Source organism: Lepidochelys kempii, chromosome 3 (assembly GCF_965140285.1).
Source record: "Lepidochelys kempii isolate rLepKem1 chromosome 3, rLepKem1.hap1, whole genome shotgun sequence".
NCBI lineage: Eukaryota > Metazoa > Chordata > Testudines > Cheloniidae > Lepidochelys > Lepidochelys kempii.
The window spans coordinates 137,001,054-137,013,507 of record NC_136382.1 but is presented as its reverse complement, the minus strand read 5'-3'; the positions used below and the strand labels follow the sequence as shown (position 1 = coordinate 137,013,507).

Here is a 12,454-nt window from a genome sequence, read left to right as displayed (position 1 = left end):
CATCATCATGTTCTCATTGAGCTACAATCATAGTTTACCAGGGTGAGTAAGTGCATGTCAGATGCCAACACTGATATCCATATTCAAAGGGAAGGCTGAAATAGCAAAAGCAGCAAGTTAACTGTAGAGTTCATTTAATTAAAACAAATTTGTGAAAAATTAACAGGAAACCTTAATGTAGAACACAAACCTCAACGTGTTCATGGTTTGGTGGCACTGGGAAAAACTGAGGGAGTCTCTTGCTCAGCCACATGGTAATGTCTCTGTTTGTATTAACAGCAAAGGGTTCATAGCCTTCTTGTAAGCCACAGATAGTAAAATATTTCAGTGAGCTGACATCTTTGCCAAAGTTCATTCTTCCCACTTGAGACAAGCCCAGGCTGCACACAGGTATAAATCCTATAGAAAGAAAGAAAGAAAGAAAGAAAGAAAGAAAGAAAGAAAGAAAGAAAGAAAGAAAGAAAGAAAGAAAGAAAGAAAGAAAGAAAGAAAGAAAGAAAGAAAGAAAGAAAGAAAGAAAGAAAGAAAGAAAGAAAGAAAGAAAGAAAGAAAGAAAGAAAGAATTTATGCATCCCATATATTACAGAAGTGTTTTCTTGACATAACACAGCCAGAAATGGTTTGGGATAAAAATGCATGAAACCCAAAAAGTTCAAACTCCTGTATTAGGGCATAGTAGTCTACCTTCCAGGAATCAGCAAGCAGCACATCTCTGTTATTGTTCTGTATACAAGCCTCTCTAAAAGGAGATGCAGCAAGAAATAATATCACATACCAGATAATTCACTGTTCAGAAATATCAGACAGTGATTGCCATATTGAACATAAGGCCAAATTCTCTGCTGATGACCAGTGCTGCCAGCGCTCATGATTTTACAAGACTTACAGCATTTGATTTTGCTCATCAAGCTTCAGCTCAGAGTTCTGGGGGTTTTCGTTTTTTTTTTAAAACAAGAACCTCACCTTTCCTTTAAAAAAAATGTTTCTGGCCCCAATGGCTGCAGAGAAGAACTTGAAAACATGGCCCAAAGGTAACCTAAAGGTTTGAAAACCAGACGGGCAAATAAAAAGAACCCACATTTATTTCTTTAAATCTCATTATTTTTGTACCAATCTTATGATATTTTGGGGTCAGATTCATGACTTATGAATGCTTAGGGTAGGCAATATTGTACTGTAACTTCCGTGAAGTTGATGGATGGGGTTGTCCTTGTGTAGCATCAGGTGCAAGTTTGGGGCACAACGCGAGAACAAGATTGGTCTCTTGGTACTTCACATCTAAGAGAAGACCCTATTCATTAAAGAATGAAATTCACTCCTGTGCTGAGTAAACACAAGACCTATGCACCACTTCAAAAATTACATTAAGACATCTCTGGTTGTTAGGTTCAGTCTGTTATTTTAGAAAATGAAGAAAATGTATTTTCTTTCTCCTGTTCATCCTTCTTGTTCCCCTTTCATCTAACAATACTATTGAAAACTTATTTGACCTCTCTGCTAAAAAAAATAATCTATTAAGTTTAATAAAAGTGTCAAAAAGGTAATTCCCGTATTGCCCCCCAAGAAATGTAAATCTGGATGCTCCACTCCATTACGCTGGTAGAGGTGAGTAGAATCTAATGAAATTGGGAAGGAGAAATGGTAATGGTCAACAGGCAGAGCAGCTGGATCTTCCCATTCTTTGGGGCCCCTGAAATTAGGGGCTATGCAGGGTGGGAAGGAGCAGAGCCTCCATTCATGACATGCTCTGCATACACAAGTAGAAGAATGTCACAGCCAAAAGCCACAGTGGTTAATGCTGTTCTGCATTAACTTCCAGACTTCAAAACTTCCTCCGAATATTTCATTACAGATAAAAGAGATTCACTGTCATTTACATGTATGTTAAGCACAATAAACATAAGGCCAGAAACTACAAGCCGTAGACTCTAGTCGGTAAGATTAATATCTGAACTTCTATCTTTGTGGCCAGGCTCTTAGTAATGAGACATCAGTTTCATACACAGATAATGAGATTGCTCAGTCACTGTGATTTATGACTACTTTTTATTGCAAATCTATTAAATATCTATTGTTAAAATATTATACAAACCATTTCTCAGCAGAATATGAGAACTAAATGGGAAAAATCATATTAAACAATTTATAACAAGAGGAGTTACATTTGCATAAATCAATATATATTTAAATTAATATTTGCCTTGCAGTTTAACTTACAGGGAAGGTAACATGCACGCTGCACAGTTCAACGAACCATGAATGATTGCAAATGTTTTTAGGCAAAGCCAAAAATCACAGCTCTGTCTGCAGTAGGATGACAAATCTTGATGCATCACTCAAGAAGAGTTGTTCTTGGGAGCAATTGTCCCTGGGGGCAGCAGTTAGTGTAGTTACAGGAAGGGTGTTCAGAGAAGACAGCATGGACCTCTGTAATGCAACTCATCACTTGCAAGTTTCCACTTTATATATGGCAGGAGAAACCCATCTAGATATAAGTTTATCAGACTTACAGCACATGCCTGCCTGCCTAACACCTTGTCTCCCTTTACCCCTGTTTCTTATTGATGTAAAGCACTTTGAGAGTTCTTCAGCATGAAGGTCAACATATGAAGGTCAGTCACTCTTGGGTAGAACTGCCCAGCGCTGAGCAGGCATTCAAGAGGAAGAAGGAACAAAAAGCCTCCCTTCCCATTTCTCCCCTTGCAAAAGGGGAAAGCACAACTGCAATTCTTGTGCTAAGGGAGCACAAAGACAGTACAAAAGTAGGTACCGCACAGCAGCATTAATCTTTCCAGAGTGGGTGGTATTATAGCCCGGCCCCACACTCCACAACAACATGCTTGTAAAGAGTGGTGTCAGGATTCTCCTCCCCAGGCACTCTAAGGAAACAGGCACTGGAGGAAGTGATGTGTCTCAGTGACTCAATGTCTCCTGCAGCTCTCAGTGGAGCAGTACAGCCCTGCACCATCCTCAATATAAAGAAGTCTTTAAGTAGCATTGATATAACATACACCTTGATGCAAATGACTCTGGAAACAACATACAATATTCCACACAAAACCTGATTTCATTTTTTTTAAATAGCATTATAGATTGAAAACTATGAGTGCATGCCATGTTTGTATGAGGAGTTTTGGAACAGTCAGAATGCTATTGAAGTTATTAGTGACAGTACAGATGAAGCATTTAAGAAACTGTAGGTGTATTTCTTTGATGTAGATAGGATTTTGTCTCATAAAGGAAAAAATATATATTTAGAATGAAATTTCTAAGAAGTCCCTGTCATCCACTCTGAAGAAAAAAAAGTGAACATGTAAAAAAGAGCTCCAAAATTTACTCAAAAACAGGAAAGTGGAAGAATCAAATGCCATCTACATCAAATTCATGAGAGTTTGCAATATAAGAGCAGCTAGTTAAGGTGGGTTTTAGCAAGGGTCAATGTTTCATGTAAGGAAGTGGCAATATTTTTACCAAATTCTGTATCTACAGCTATTGGAGATCCAACTCAGATGAGATAGTCCCTTACTACAGCAATCAGCTCATAAATGAAAGAGCTTAGTTATGCATAATACAGGTAGTGGCAGTTGCTGTGATGAGCAGAAGCAGGCAGGAAAACAGTAGGAGTGTAGAAGCTGAGTATATAATGAAAATGCAGTCCTGCATCTCATCGCCCCTAACAAGAAAGGGAAATGAGTGGTGTACAAGATGACACACATACATTATTAATTCTACTACATGCATGCATGCATGTCTGTCAGATCTGGAGTAGCATTCTCACAGAGGCACACATTATTAGAAATATAGTACACAGTTGCTTCTCATCACACATTCACTAACTTGGTAAAATGAATAGGAATCATAACCTTAGCAGACACCTGTTTTTCAGAGATACCTTAGTACAATAAATACATCTGTAAGGTTTCAGAGTAACAGCCGTGTTAGTCTGTATTCGCAAAAAGAAAAGGAGGACTTGTGGCACCTTAGAGACTAACCAATTTATTAGAGCATAAGCTTTCGTGAGCTACAGCTCACTTCTTCAGATGCATATCGTGGAAACTGCAGCAGGCTTTATATATACACAGAGAATATGAAACAATACCTATTCCCACCCCACTGTCCTGCTGGTAATAGCTTATCTAAAGTGATTTCCAGCACAAATCCAGGTTTTCTCACCCTCCACCCCCCCACACAGATTCACTCTCCTGCTGGTGATAGCCCATCCAAAGTGATAACTCTTTACACAATGTGCATGACAATTAAGCTGGGCTATTTCCTGCATAAATCCAGGTTCTCACATCCCCCCCACCCCCATACACACACAAACTCACTCTCCTGCTGGTAACAGCTCATCCAAACTGACCACTCTTCAAGTTAAAATCCAAGTTAAACCAGAACATCTGGGGGGGGGGGTAGGAAAAAACAAGAGGAAACAGGCTACCTTGCATAATGACTTAGCCACTCCAAGTCTCTATTTAAGCCTAAATTAATAGTATCCAATTTGCAAATGAATTCCAATTCAGCAGTTTCTCGCTGGAGTCTGGATTTGAAGTTTTTTTGTTTTAAGATAGCGACCTTCATGTCTGTGATCGCGTGACCAGAGAGATTGAAGTGTTCTCCGACTGGTTTATGAATGTTATAATTCTTGACATCTGATTTGTGTCCATTTATTCTTTTACGTAGAGACTGTCCAGTTTGACCAATGTACATGGCAGAGGGGCATTGCTGGCACATGATGGCATATATCATATTGGTGGATGTGCAGGTGAACGAGCCTCTGATAGTGTGGCTGATGTTATTAGGCCCTGTGATGGTGTCCCCTGAATAGATATGTGGGCACAGTTGGCAACGGGCTTTGTTGCAAGGATAAGTTCCTGGGTTAGTGGTTCTGTTGTGTGGTATGTGGTTGTTGGTGAGTATTTGCTTCAGGTTGCGGGGCTGTCTGTAGGCAAGGACTGGCCTGTCTCCCAAGATTTGTGAGAGTGTTGGGTCATCCTTTAGGATAGGTTGTAGATCCTTAATAATGCGTTGGAGGGGTTTTAGTTGGGGGCTGAAGGTGACGGCTAGTGGCGTTCTGTTATTTTCTTTGTTAGGCCTGTCCTGTAGTAGGTAACTTCTGGGAACTCTTCTGGCTCTATCAATCTGTTTCTTTACTTCTGCAGGTGGGTATTGTAGTTGTAAGAAAGCTTGACAGAGATCTTGTAGGTGTTTGTCTCTGTCTGAGGGGTTGGAGCAAATGCGGTTGTATCGCAGAGCTTGGCTGTAGACGATGGATCGTGTGGTGTGGTCAGGGTGAAAGCTGGAGGCATGCAGGTAGGAATAGCGGTCAGTAGGTTTCCGGTATAGGGTGGTGTTTATGTGACCATTGTTTATTAGCACTGTAGTGTCCAGGAAGTGGATCTCTTGTGTGGACTGGACCAGGCTGAGGTTGGTGGTGGGATGGAAATTGTTGAAATCATGGTGGAATTCCTCAAGGGCTTCTTTTCCATGGGTCCAGATGATGAAGATGTCATCAATATAGCGCAAGTAGAGTAGGGGCTTTAGGGGACGAGAGCTGAGGAAGCGTTGTTCTAAATCAGCCATAAAAATGTTGGCATACTGTGGGGCCATGCGGGTACCCATAGCAGTGCCGCTGATCTGAAGGTATACATTGTCCCCAAATGTGAAGTAGTTATGGGTAAGGACAAAGTCACAAAGTTCAGCCACCAGGTTAGCCGTGACATTATCGGGGATAGTGTTCTTGACGGCTTGTAGTCCATCTTTGTGTGGAATGTTGGTGTAGAGGGCTTCTACATCCATAGTGGCCAGGATGGTGTTATCAGGAAGATCACCGATGGATTGTAGTTTCCTCAGGAAGTCAGTGGTGTCTCGAAGGTAGCTGGGAGTGCTGGTAGCGTAGGGCCTGAGGAGGGAGTCTACATAGCCAGACAATCCTGCTGTCAGGGTGCCAATGCCTGAGATGATGGGGCGCCCAGGATTTCCAGGTTTATGGATCTTGGGTAGTAGATAGAATGTCCCAGGTCGGGGTTCCAGGGGTGTGTCTGTGCGGATTTGATCTTGTGCTTTTTCAGGAAGTTTCTTGAGCAAATGCTGTAGTTGCTTTTGGTAACTCTCAGTGGGATCAGAGGGTAATGGCTTGTAGAAACTCGTGTTGGAGAGCTGCCGAGCAGCCTCTTGTTCATATTCCGACCTATTCATGACGACAACAGCACCTCCTTTGTCAGCCTTTTTGATTATGATGTCAGAGTTGTTTCTGAGGCTGTGGATGGCATTGCGTTCCGCATGGCTGAGGTTATGGGGCAAGTGATGCTGCTTTTCCACAATTTCAGCCCGTGCACGTCGGCGGAAGCACTCTATGTAGAAGTCCAGTCTGCTGTTTCGACCTTCAGGAGGAGTCCACCTAGAATCCCTCTTTCTGTAGTGTTGGTTGGGAGACCTCTGTGGATTAGTATGCTGTTCAGAGGTATTTTGGAAATATTCCTTGAGTCGGAGACGTCGAAAATAGGATTCTAGGTCACCACAGAACTGTATCATGTTCGTGGGGGTGGAGGGGCAGAAGGAGAGGCCCCGAGATAGAACAGCTCCTTCTGCTGGGCTGAGAGTATAGTTGGATAGGTTAACAATATTGCTAGGTGGGTTGAGGGAACCATTGCTGTGGCCCCTTGTAGCATGTAGTAGTTTAGAAAGTTTAGTGTCCTTTTTCTTTTGTAGAGAAGCAAAGTGTGCGTTGTAAATGGCTTGTCTAGTTTTAGTAAAATCCAGCCACGAGGAAGTTTGTGTGGAAGGTTGGTTTTTTATGAGAGTATCCATTTTTGAGAGCTCATTCTTAATCTTTCCCTGTTTGCTGTAGAGGATGTTGATCAGGTGATTCCGCAGTTTCTTTGAGAGCGTGTGGCATAAGCTGTCAGCATAGTCTGTGTGGTATGTAGATTGTAATGGATTTTTTACCTTCAGTCCTTTTGGTACGATGTCCATCTGTTTGCATTTGGAAAGGAAGATGATGTCTGTCTGTATCTGTACAAGTTTTTTCATGCAGTTGATAGATTTCCACTCCATACGGCTAAATGCAGTGCCTTGCATAATGACAGGTTTCAGAGTAACAGCCGTGTTAGTCTGTATTCGCAAAAAGAAAAGGAGGACTTGTGGCACCTTAGAGACTAACCAATTTATTAGAGCATAAGCTTTCGTGAGCTACAGCTCACTTCTTCAGATGCATATCGTGGAAACTGCAGCAGGCTTTATATATACACAGAGAATATGAAACAATACCTATTCCCACCCCACTGTCCTGCTGGTAATAGCTTATCTAAAGTGACACAAATCAGATGTCAAGAATTATAACATTCATAAACCAGTCGGAGAACACTTCAATCTCTCTGGTCACGCGATCACAGACATGAAGGTCGCTATCTTAAAACAAAAAAACTTCAAATCCAGACTCCAGCGAGAAACTGCTGAATTGGAATTCATTTGCAAATTGGATACTATTAATTTAGGCTTAAATAGAGACTTGGAGTGGCTAAGTCATTATGCAAGGTAGCCTGTTTCCTCTTGTTTTTTCCTACCCCCCCCCCCAGATGTTCTGGTTTAACTTGGATTTTAACTTGAAGAGTGGTCAGTTTGGATGAGCTGTTACCAGCAGGAGAGTGAGTTTGTGTGTGTATGGGGGTGGGGGGGATGTGAGAACCTGGATTTATGCAGGAAATAGCCCAGCTTAATTGTCATGCACATTGTGTAAAGAGTTATCACTTTGGATGGGCTATCACCAGCAGGAGAGTGAATTTGTGTGGGGGGGTGGAGGGTGAGAAAACCTGGATTTGTGCTGGAAATCACTTTAGATAAGCTATTACCAGCAGGACAGTGGGGTGGGAATAGGTATTGTTTCATATTCTCTGTGTATATATAAAGCCTGCTGCAGTTTCCACGATATGCATCTGAAGAAGTGAGCTGTAGCTCACGAAAGCTTATGCTCTAATAAATTGGTTAGTCTCTAAGGTGCCACAAGTCCTCCTTTTCTTTTTACATCTGTAAGTTGTCTTTAAGTTACGCATATCTCACTACGCAGCCTACGTTGCAATGAATTTTGAACTAAATCCTTACCCAGGAAAATTTTTCACTTGACATCAATTGGCTAAATGCAGAAGGTTCTCATTAACTCAGTAACCAGTCAGTGTGACATGCAGATGAGAATTCTGTATCATCAGCCCAGTTCCACAGGCACCAGATTAATCACCAACTCATTCTGCATTAGCCAAAATCCCCCAAATACCCCACAGTGGACCAGTATTTGCTGTGGTGCCTCATAAATTGAGTGAAAATGGTTGAAGATGCCTGTGGCAGCATTAATTTGCTCCACAGGTTAAATCCTGCCTTGACTTACATGCAATGCAACCACACCAAAGTAGATGCAGTTGCACAGGGCATGAGACAGGGTAGGATTTGCCTCTCCCCTCTCCTGCAGGTTGCTTCTGGCAGATGCATATTGAATAAGGGGTTTGATCCTGACTACAACTCCATCCACTTTTTCCACATCCAAGGTGAACCACATGATGCCACCCTTTGCTCACTGCAAAAGGATAAGGGCAGCATAATTTCTGTGTAATTTATACTCTTTTGGAGAAGACGGGGTGCAACTTGTAACCTTTTTGCCACATATACAGTGCAGACATGAAAATCATACTCTGAAGTTGCATTGGTGTAACTGGGGACGGAATTTGAATCATACTATTTACCTGGCTGAATATTCAGAATTATAATGCATGAATACACCATGCCTCCTGCATGAAATCTCTCTTGCACCTACATATATAAATGTGCAATTATCATTTAATAGTTATGTTTACTACTGACAAGAATGATATCTCAGTTCTGCCACAATTCTGTGGAACTCTTCTTGTTGGCAGCAGACCCTAAAATAGGGGCCTGTGAACCTGATTGGTAACTTGGCAGAGAGCCATGTTCCTTTTTCCCTGTTTGTAAATATGCTATAACACTAGCACTGGCTTATAAGTAGGCTGTGTCCTCTAAAGCAGGGCAGATGGCTCTGACAAATCGTCATCTTTTTCCTGAAGTGAAAAGCTTCATTCTGCAGCAACCTAAGTCTCCAACTGCCTGAAGCTGGGAGTGGACAAAAGGGGATGGATCAGTCAAAATTTCCCTCTGAAGCATCCAGTACTGGCCACTGTTAACCTCTCAATTACCCTATCAGTTCAATGCTTGCGGTGGGGGGTGGAAGAGATCATTCTTGCCTGCTTTTTGAGGGTAGGTCTACACTACAGCAGGAATGGACACTGAGATCGATCCACCAGTGGTCTTTTTAGTGGGTCTAGTGAAGACCTGCCAAACTAACAGCAGATCACTCTCCAGTCGACCCCTGTACTCTACCCCCAACGAGAAGAGTAAGGTAAGTCAACAGGAGATTTTCTCCCATTGACTCCCCACAGTGTAGACCCTGCTGTAACTCGACCTAAGGTACGCCAACTCCAGCTACATTATTCACGTAGCTGGAGTTGCGTAACATAGGTCAACTTTCCACGGTAGTGTAGACATAGCCTGAGTTACAGCTGTAAGACTTTGTTCAGTAATAAGGGCTGCGAAGTTCACAGAATTGTGTACACTAGTAGGTGGAAGCAGGAGTCTTCTACTCACACTCACCACATCTTCGAGTGGGGAATGTAAATGAAACCAGGAGCAGCTCTAGGGCAGCACTGACAAAAATGAGCACTTCCTTTCCTTATGGCAGAGCTGGGAAAGCTGATGCAGGAGTAGTCATTTAACTTGCATCAGTTCTACTAACTCTACATCCTACTAAAATAGAGGCCAAAGAAAGTACAATGTAACCTGTTATTAAAAGCTATAATTTTGAAAGCACAGTAACATACTCTAAGAGATGTGTGCTCATCAGTCAATGTAAGCGTCCTTAGCATGTAGAGACACATGCCATTTCAACTGACAAATGCACATGCAACAATGTGCTATTGCTCAATTACATCAACTTACTTACACTCTGTGAATATGGCACAGAAAATATTTACAGTGGGGATTAATGCTCACTATAGCAGACTAGAAAACTGAAGCTTTTTTTTAATTGAGAGAAATAAGAATTTATTTTCATGACCCCAGAAAAGTGCTGTTATATTCAGCATTGTGTAGCACGGGGACAAGGCCCAAAAAGGAAAACCACTGTCCCATGACATGAATATGGGACAGGCAGCAGGGAAGTCATAGAAAGAGGATTTGATTCAAAGCCAACTCAAGTGAATGGAAAGACTCCCAGTGGTTAACCGGTCTTTTGATTAGACACCTTCTGCACTCTGTGAACTGCTCCACAACACTTTGATGACAATGTGGAGAGGAACTTGTGAACAGGATAAGGACTCTCTCTTCTATATATGTTTCTATTACAATGGGATCACACTCAGTGCTCTATAAATAATTAATATCAGGCAAGGCTTGAGGAAGCCCATTGTCTCTTGTATGTCTGCAGAAACATCTCTCAGAGTTGTTTCAATGCCTTTTTGAAACTGGAAGCACAAATTGCGTCACATAATACTGCAAATGCAGACAGAATGAAGCAACTTTGTGTTCTACATTGAATATTTTGAGGGTGAAATTCTACTGGGCAATACAATCATGTTTCTAGCAAGCCATTTAGAGATTATTTACCAATATATAATCATTCAGAAAAACAGAATACAAACTTTCAAAATATGCAGTGAACAAACACAAATCTCCATTAACAGGGACCTGTCAAGTCTGAGAGATTTAAAATTCCATCTAGCACTTTAATTTTTGTTTGTGGGTGTGTGCATTTTTCTGAGCACCACACTAAATTATTCAGAAACACTTTTATCAGACATTTGCAGCCCTACAGTGGTTCTGCAACTGTAGCTATTAAAATCAATTCTTAATTCTACATCCCTGTCACTGAAGCAAACTTGAGAATTAGGCCTAATCCAAAGCCCACCAAAGTCAATGGAAAAACTTTTCATTGTAAAAATCAAAATCAGAGCTCATCTTCTTTGCACCAACATTTAATTTACCTTCATTTTTCTTTTGAGGGCCTGAAGATAAACCTCAGAAACAACCCCCCCCCCCAAGTGCAAATATTGTTACACCCAACAGTGGTTTGATTACTTATGGGAGTACTAACAGTCTGCAGCCAATTGCCTAGAAATGGGACAGCAAGATGCACTGTTTACCTGCGGTACAACAGTATAATGGCACAAGACATGCCTATTTGAGAGCTGTCTTATACAAGAATGCCCGAACGGTATTGCCATAGCTGCAGTGAATGGCGGTACTTGAAGTGTAGATTTCTTCGTATACAAGAAAAGGTGCAGCTTTCTGCAGGAGTGGCCCACAATTTTGGAACCTATTCCTGCCCTTTGTACAAAACGGATTAGATTTGTTGCCCTTCAGGACAGACTGAAATGTTTATTTATTTACTTACTCAAGCTTTAGATGTGACTGAAAGTTTTCTTTAGCAGTTGTACCTTTCATTGTTGATTGGCTTCTCCCAAAACACACAGTTTATTACAAAATCTTTTGCCATGATGCGATGCAATGGGTATGTGGTGTTTGTTTTGTTTCTATGTTATATTGGCATTAGGATATTTTTTAACCATTATTTATATTGTAAATGAAAGTTTATGCATACAAACCCCAGGGATGGGAAGTGGGTGCACATAAGCCCAATTAGGTGATGGGGGAAAGAGAGGTACACGTAAGCCTGGTTTGAAGGGAAACAGAAACACATAAAACTTCTTTATCAGGAGAAAAAAGAAAAGGAGGACTTGTGGCACCTTAGAGACTAACCAATTTATTTGAGCATAAGCTTTCGTGAGCTACCAGTTCTGAAGAAGTGCCTCAGTACTGTAACAAAATGATGAACCAAGCTGCTCTAACTGAAATCACTAGTGCTCAAGATCAGCATCATACAGTAATTACTATTCTATTTCCACTGATGTTCACCCTTTTGCCCTATGCAGTTCTCAGCTAAACGAGAGAAAGCAAAGTTACTGTAAAGCAATGCCAAGTAACAAGTATTTTTCTGCCAAACTATGCTGTGCACATGTGACAAAGCTGCATTCTCATCTGCTTGTACACCCACAAAGAGCATGTTAAAAGGATGTCAACCCACAATAGGCACAATCTAGCAACAAAAGCAAGTTAACAGCACAAAGCGTGCAACCACTTACCATCACCAACCTCGAAGTCCTTGAATGCAAGCTCTGAACCTGAGTCATCGAGCAGGATTTCACCATTCAGGGTGAACATCATGGTGTGCTCGTTCATGTCAACCATACATCCCACAACATCCCCTGCCAGCCAAGAGCGGCCAAAATGCTCATTACCCTGGTGCCACCGCTGGGCCTGAAAAGGATTTCAGAGAAGGATAAAAACAATGAGAGTATTTCCCTCCCCCTCAGTGATATGACTAATAATCATCCCCCTC

The 12,454-nt window shown here is 41.5% G+C and overlaps 1 protein-coding gene across 1 annotated transcript in view; it reads right to left on the bottom strand.

Annotated features, from left to right (window-relative positions):
• RYR2 (ryanodine receptor 2) overlaps positions 1-12,454 on the bottom strand; it is a 719,385-nt gene that overhangs the window by 271,706 nt on the left and 435,225 nt on the right. Inside the window, exons 28-29 of the mRNA XM_073338199.2 lie at positions 12,198-12,372; positions 191-399 (exon numbers count right to left, since the gene is read on the bottom strand). Of these exons, the coding sequence (XP_073194300.1) occupies positions 191-399; positions 12,198-12,372 (384 nt within the window). The remainder of the gene's footprint in view (positions 1-190; positions 400-12,197; positions 12,373-12,454) is intronic.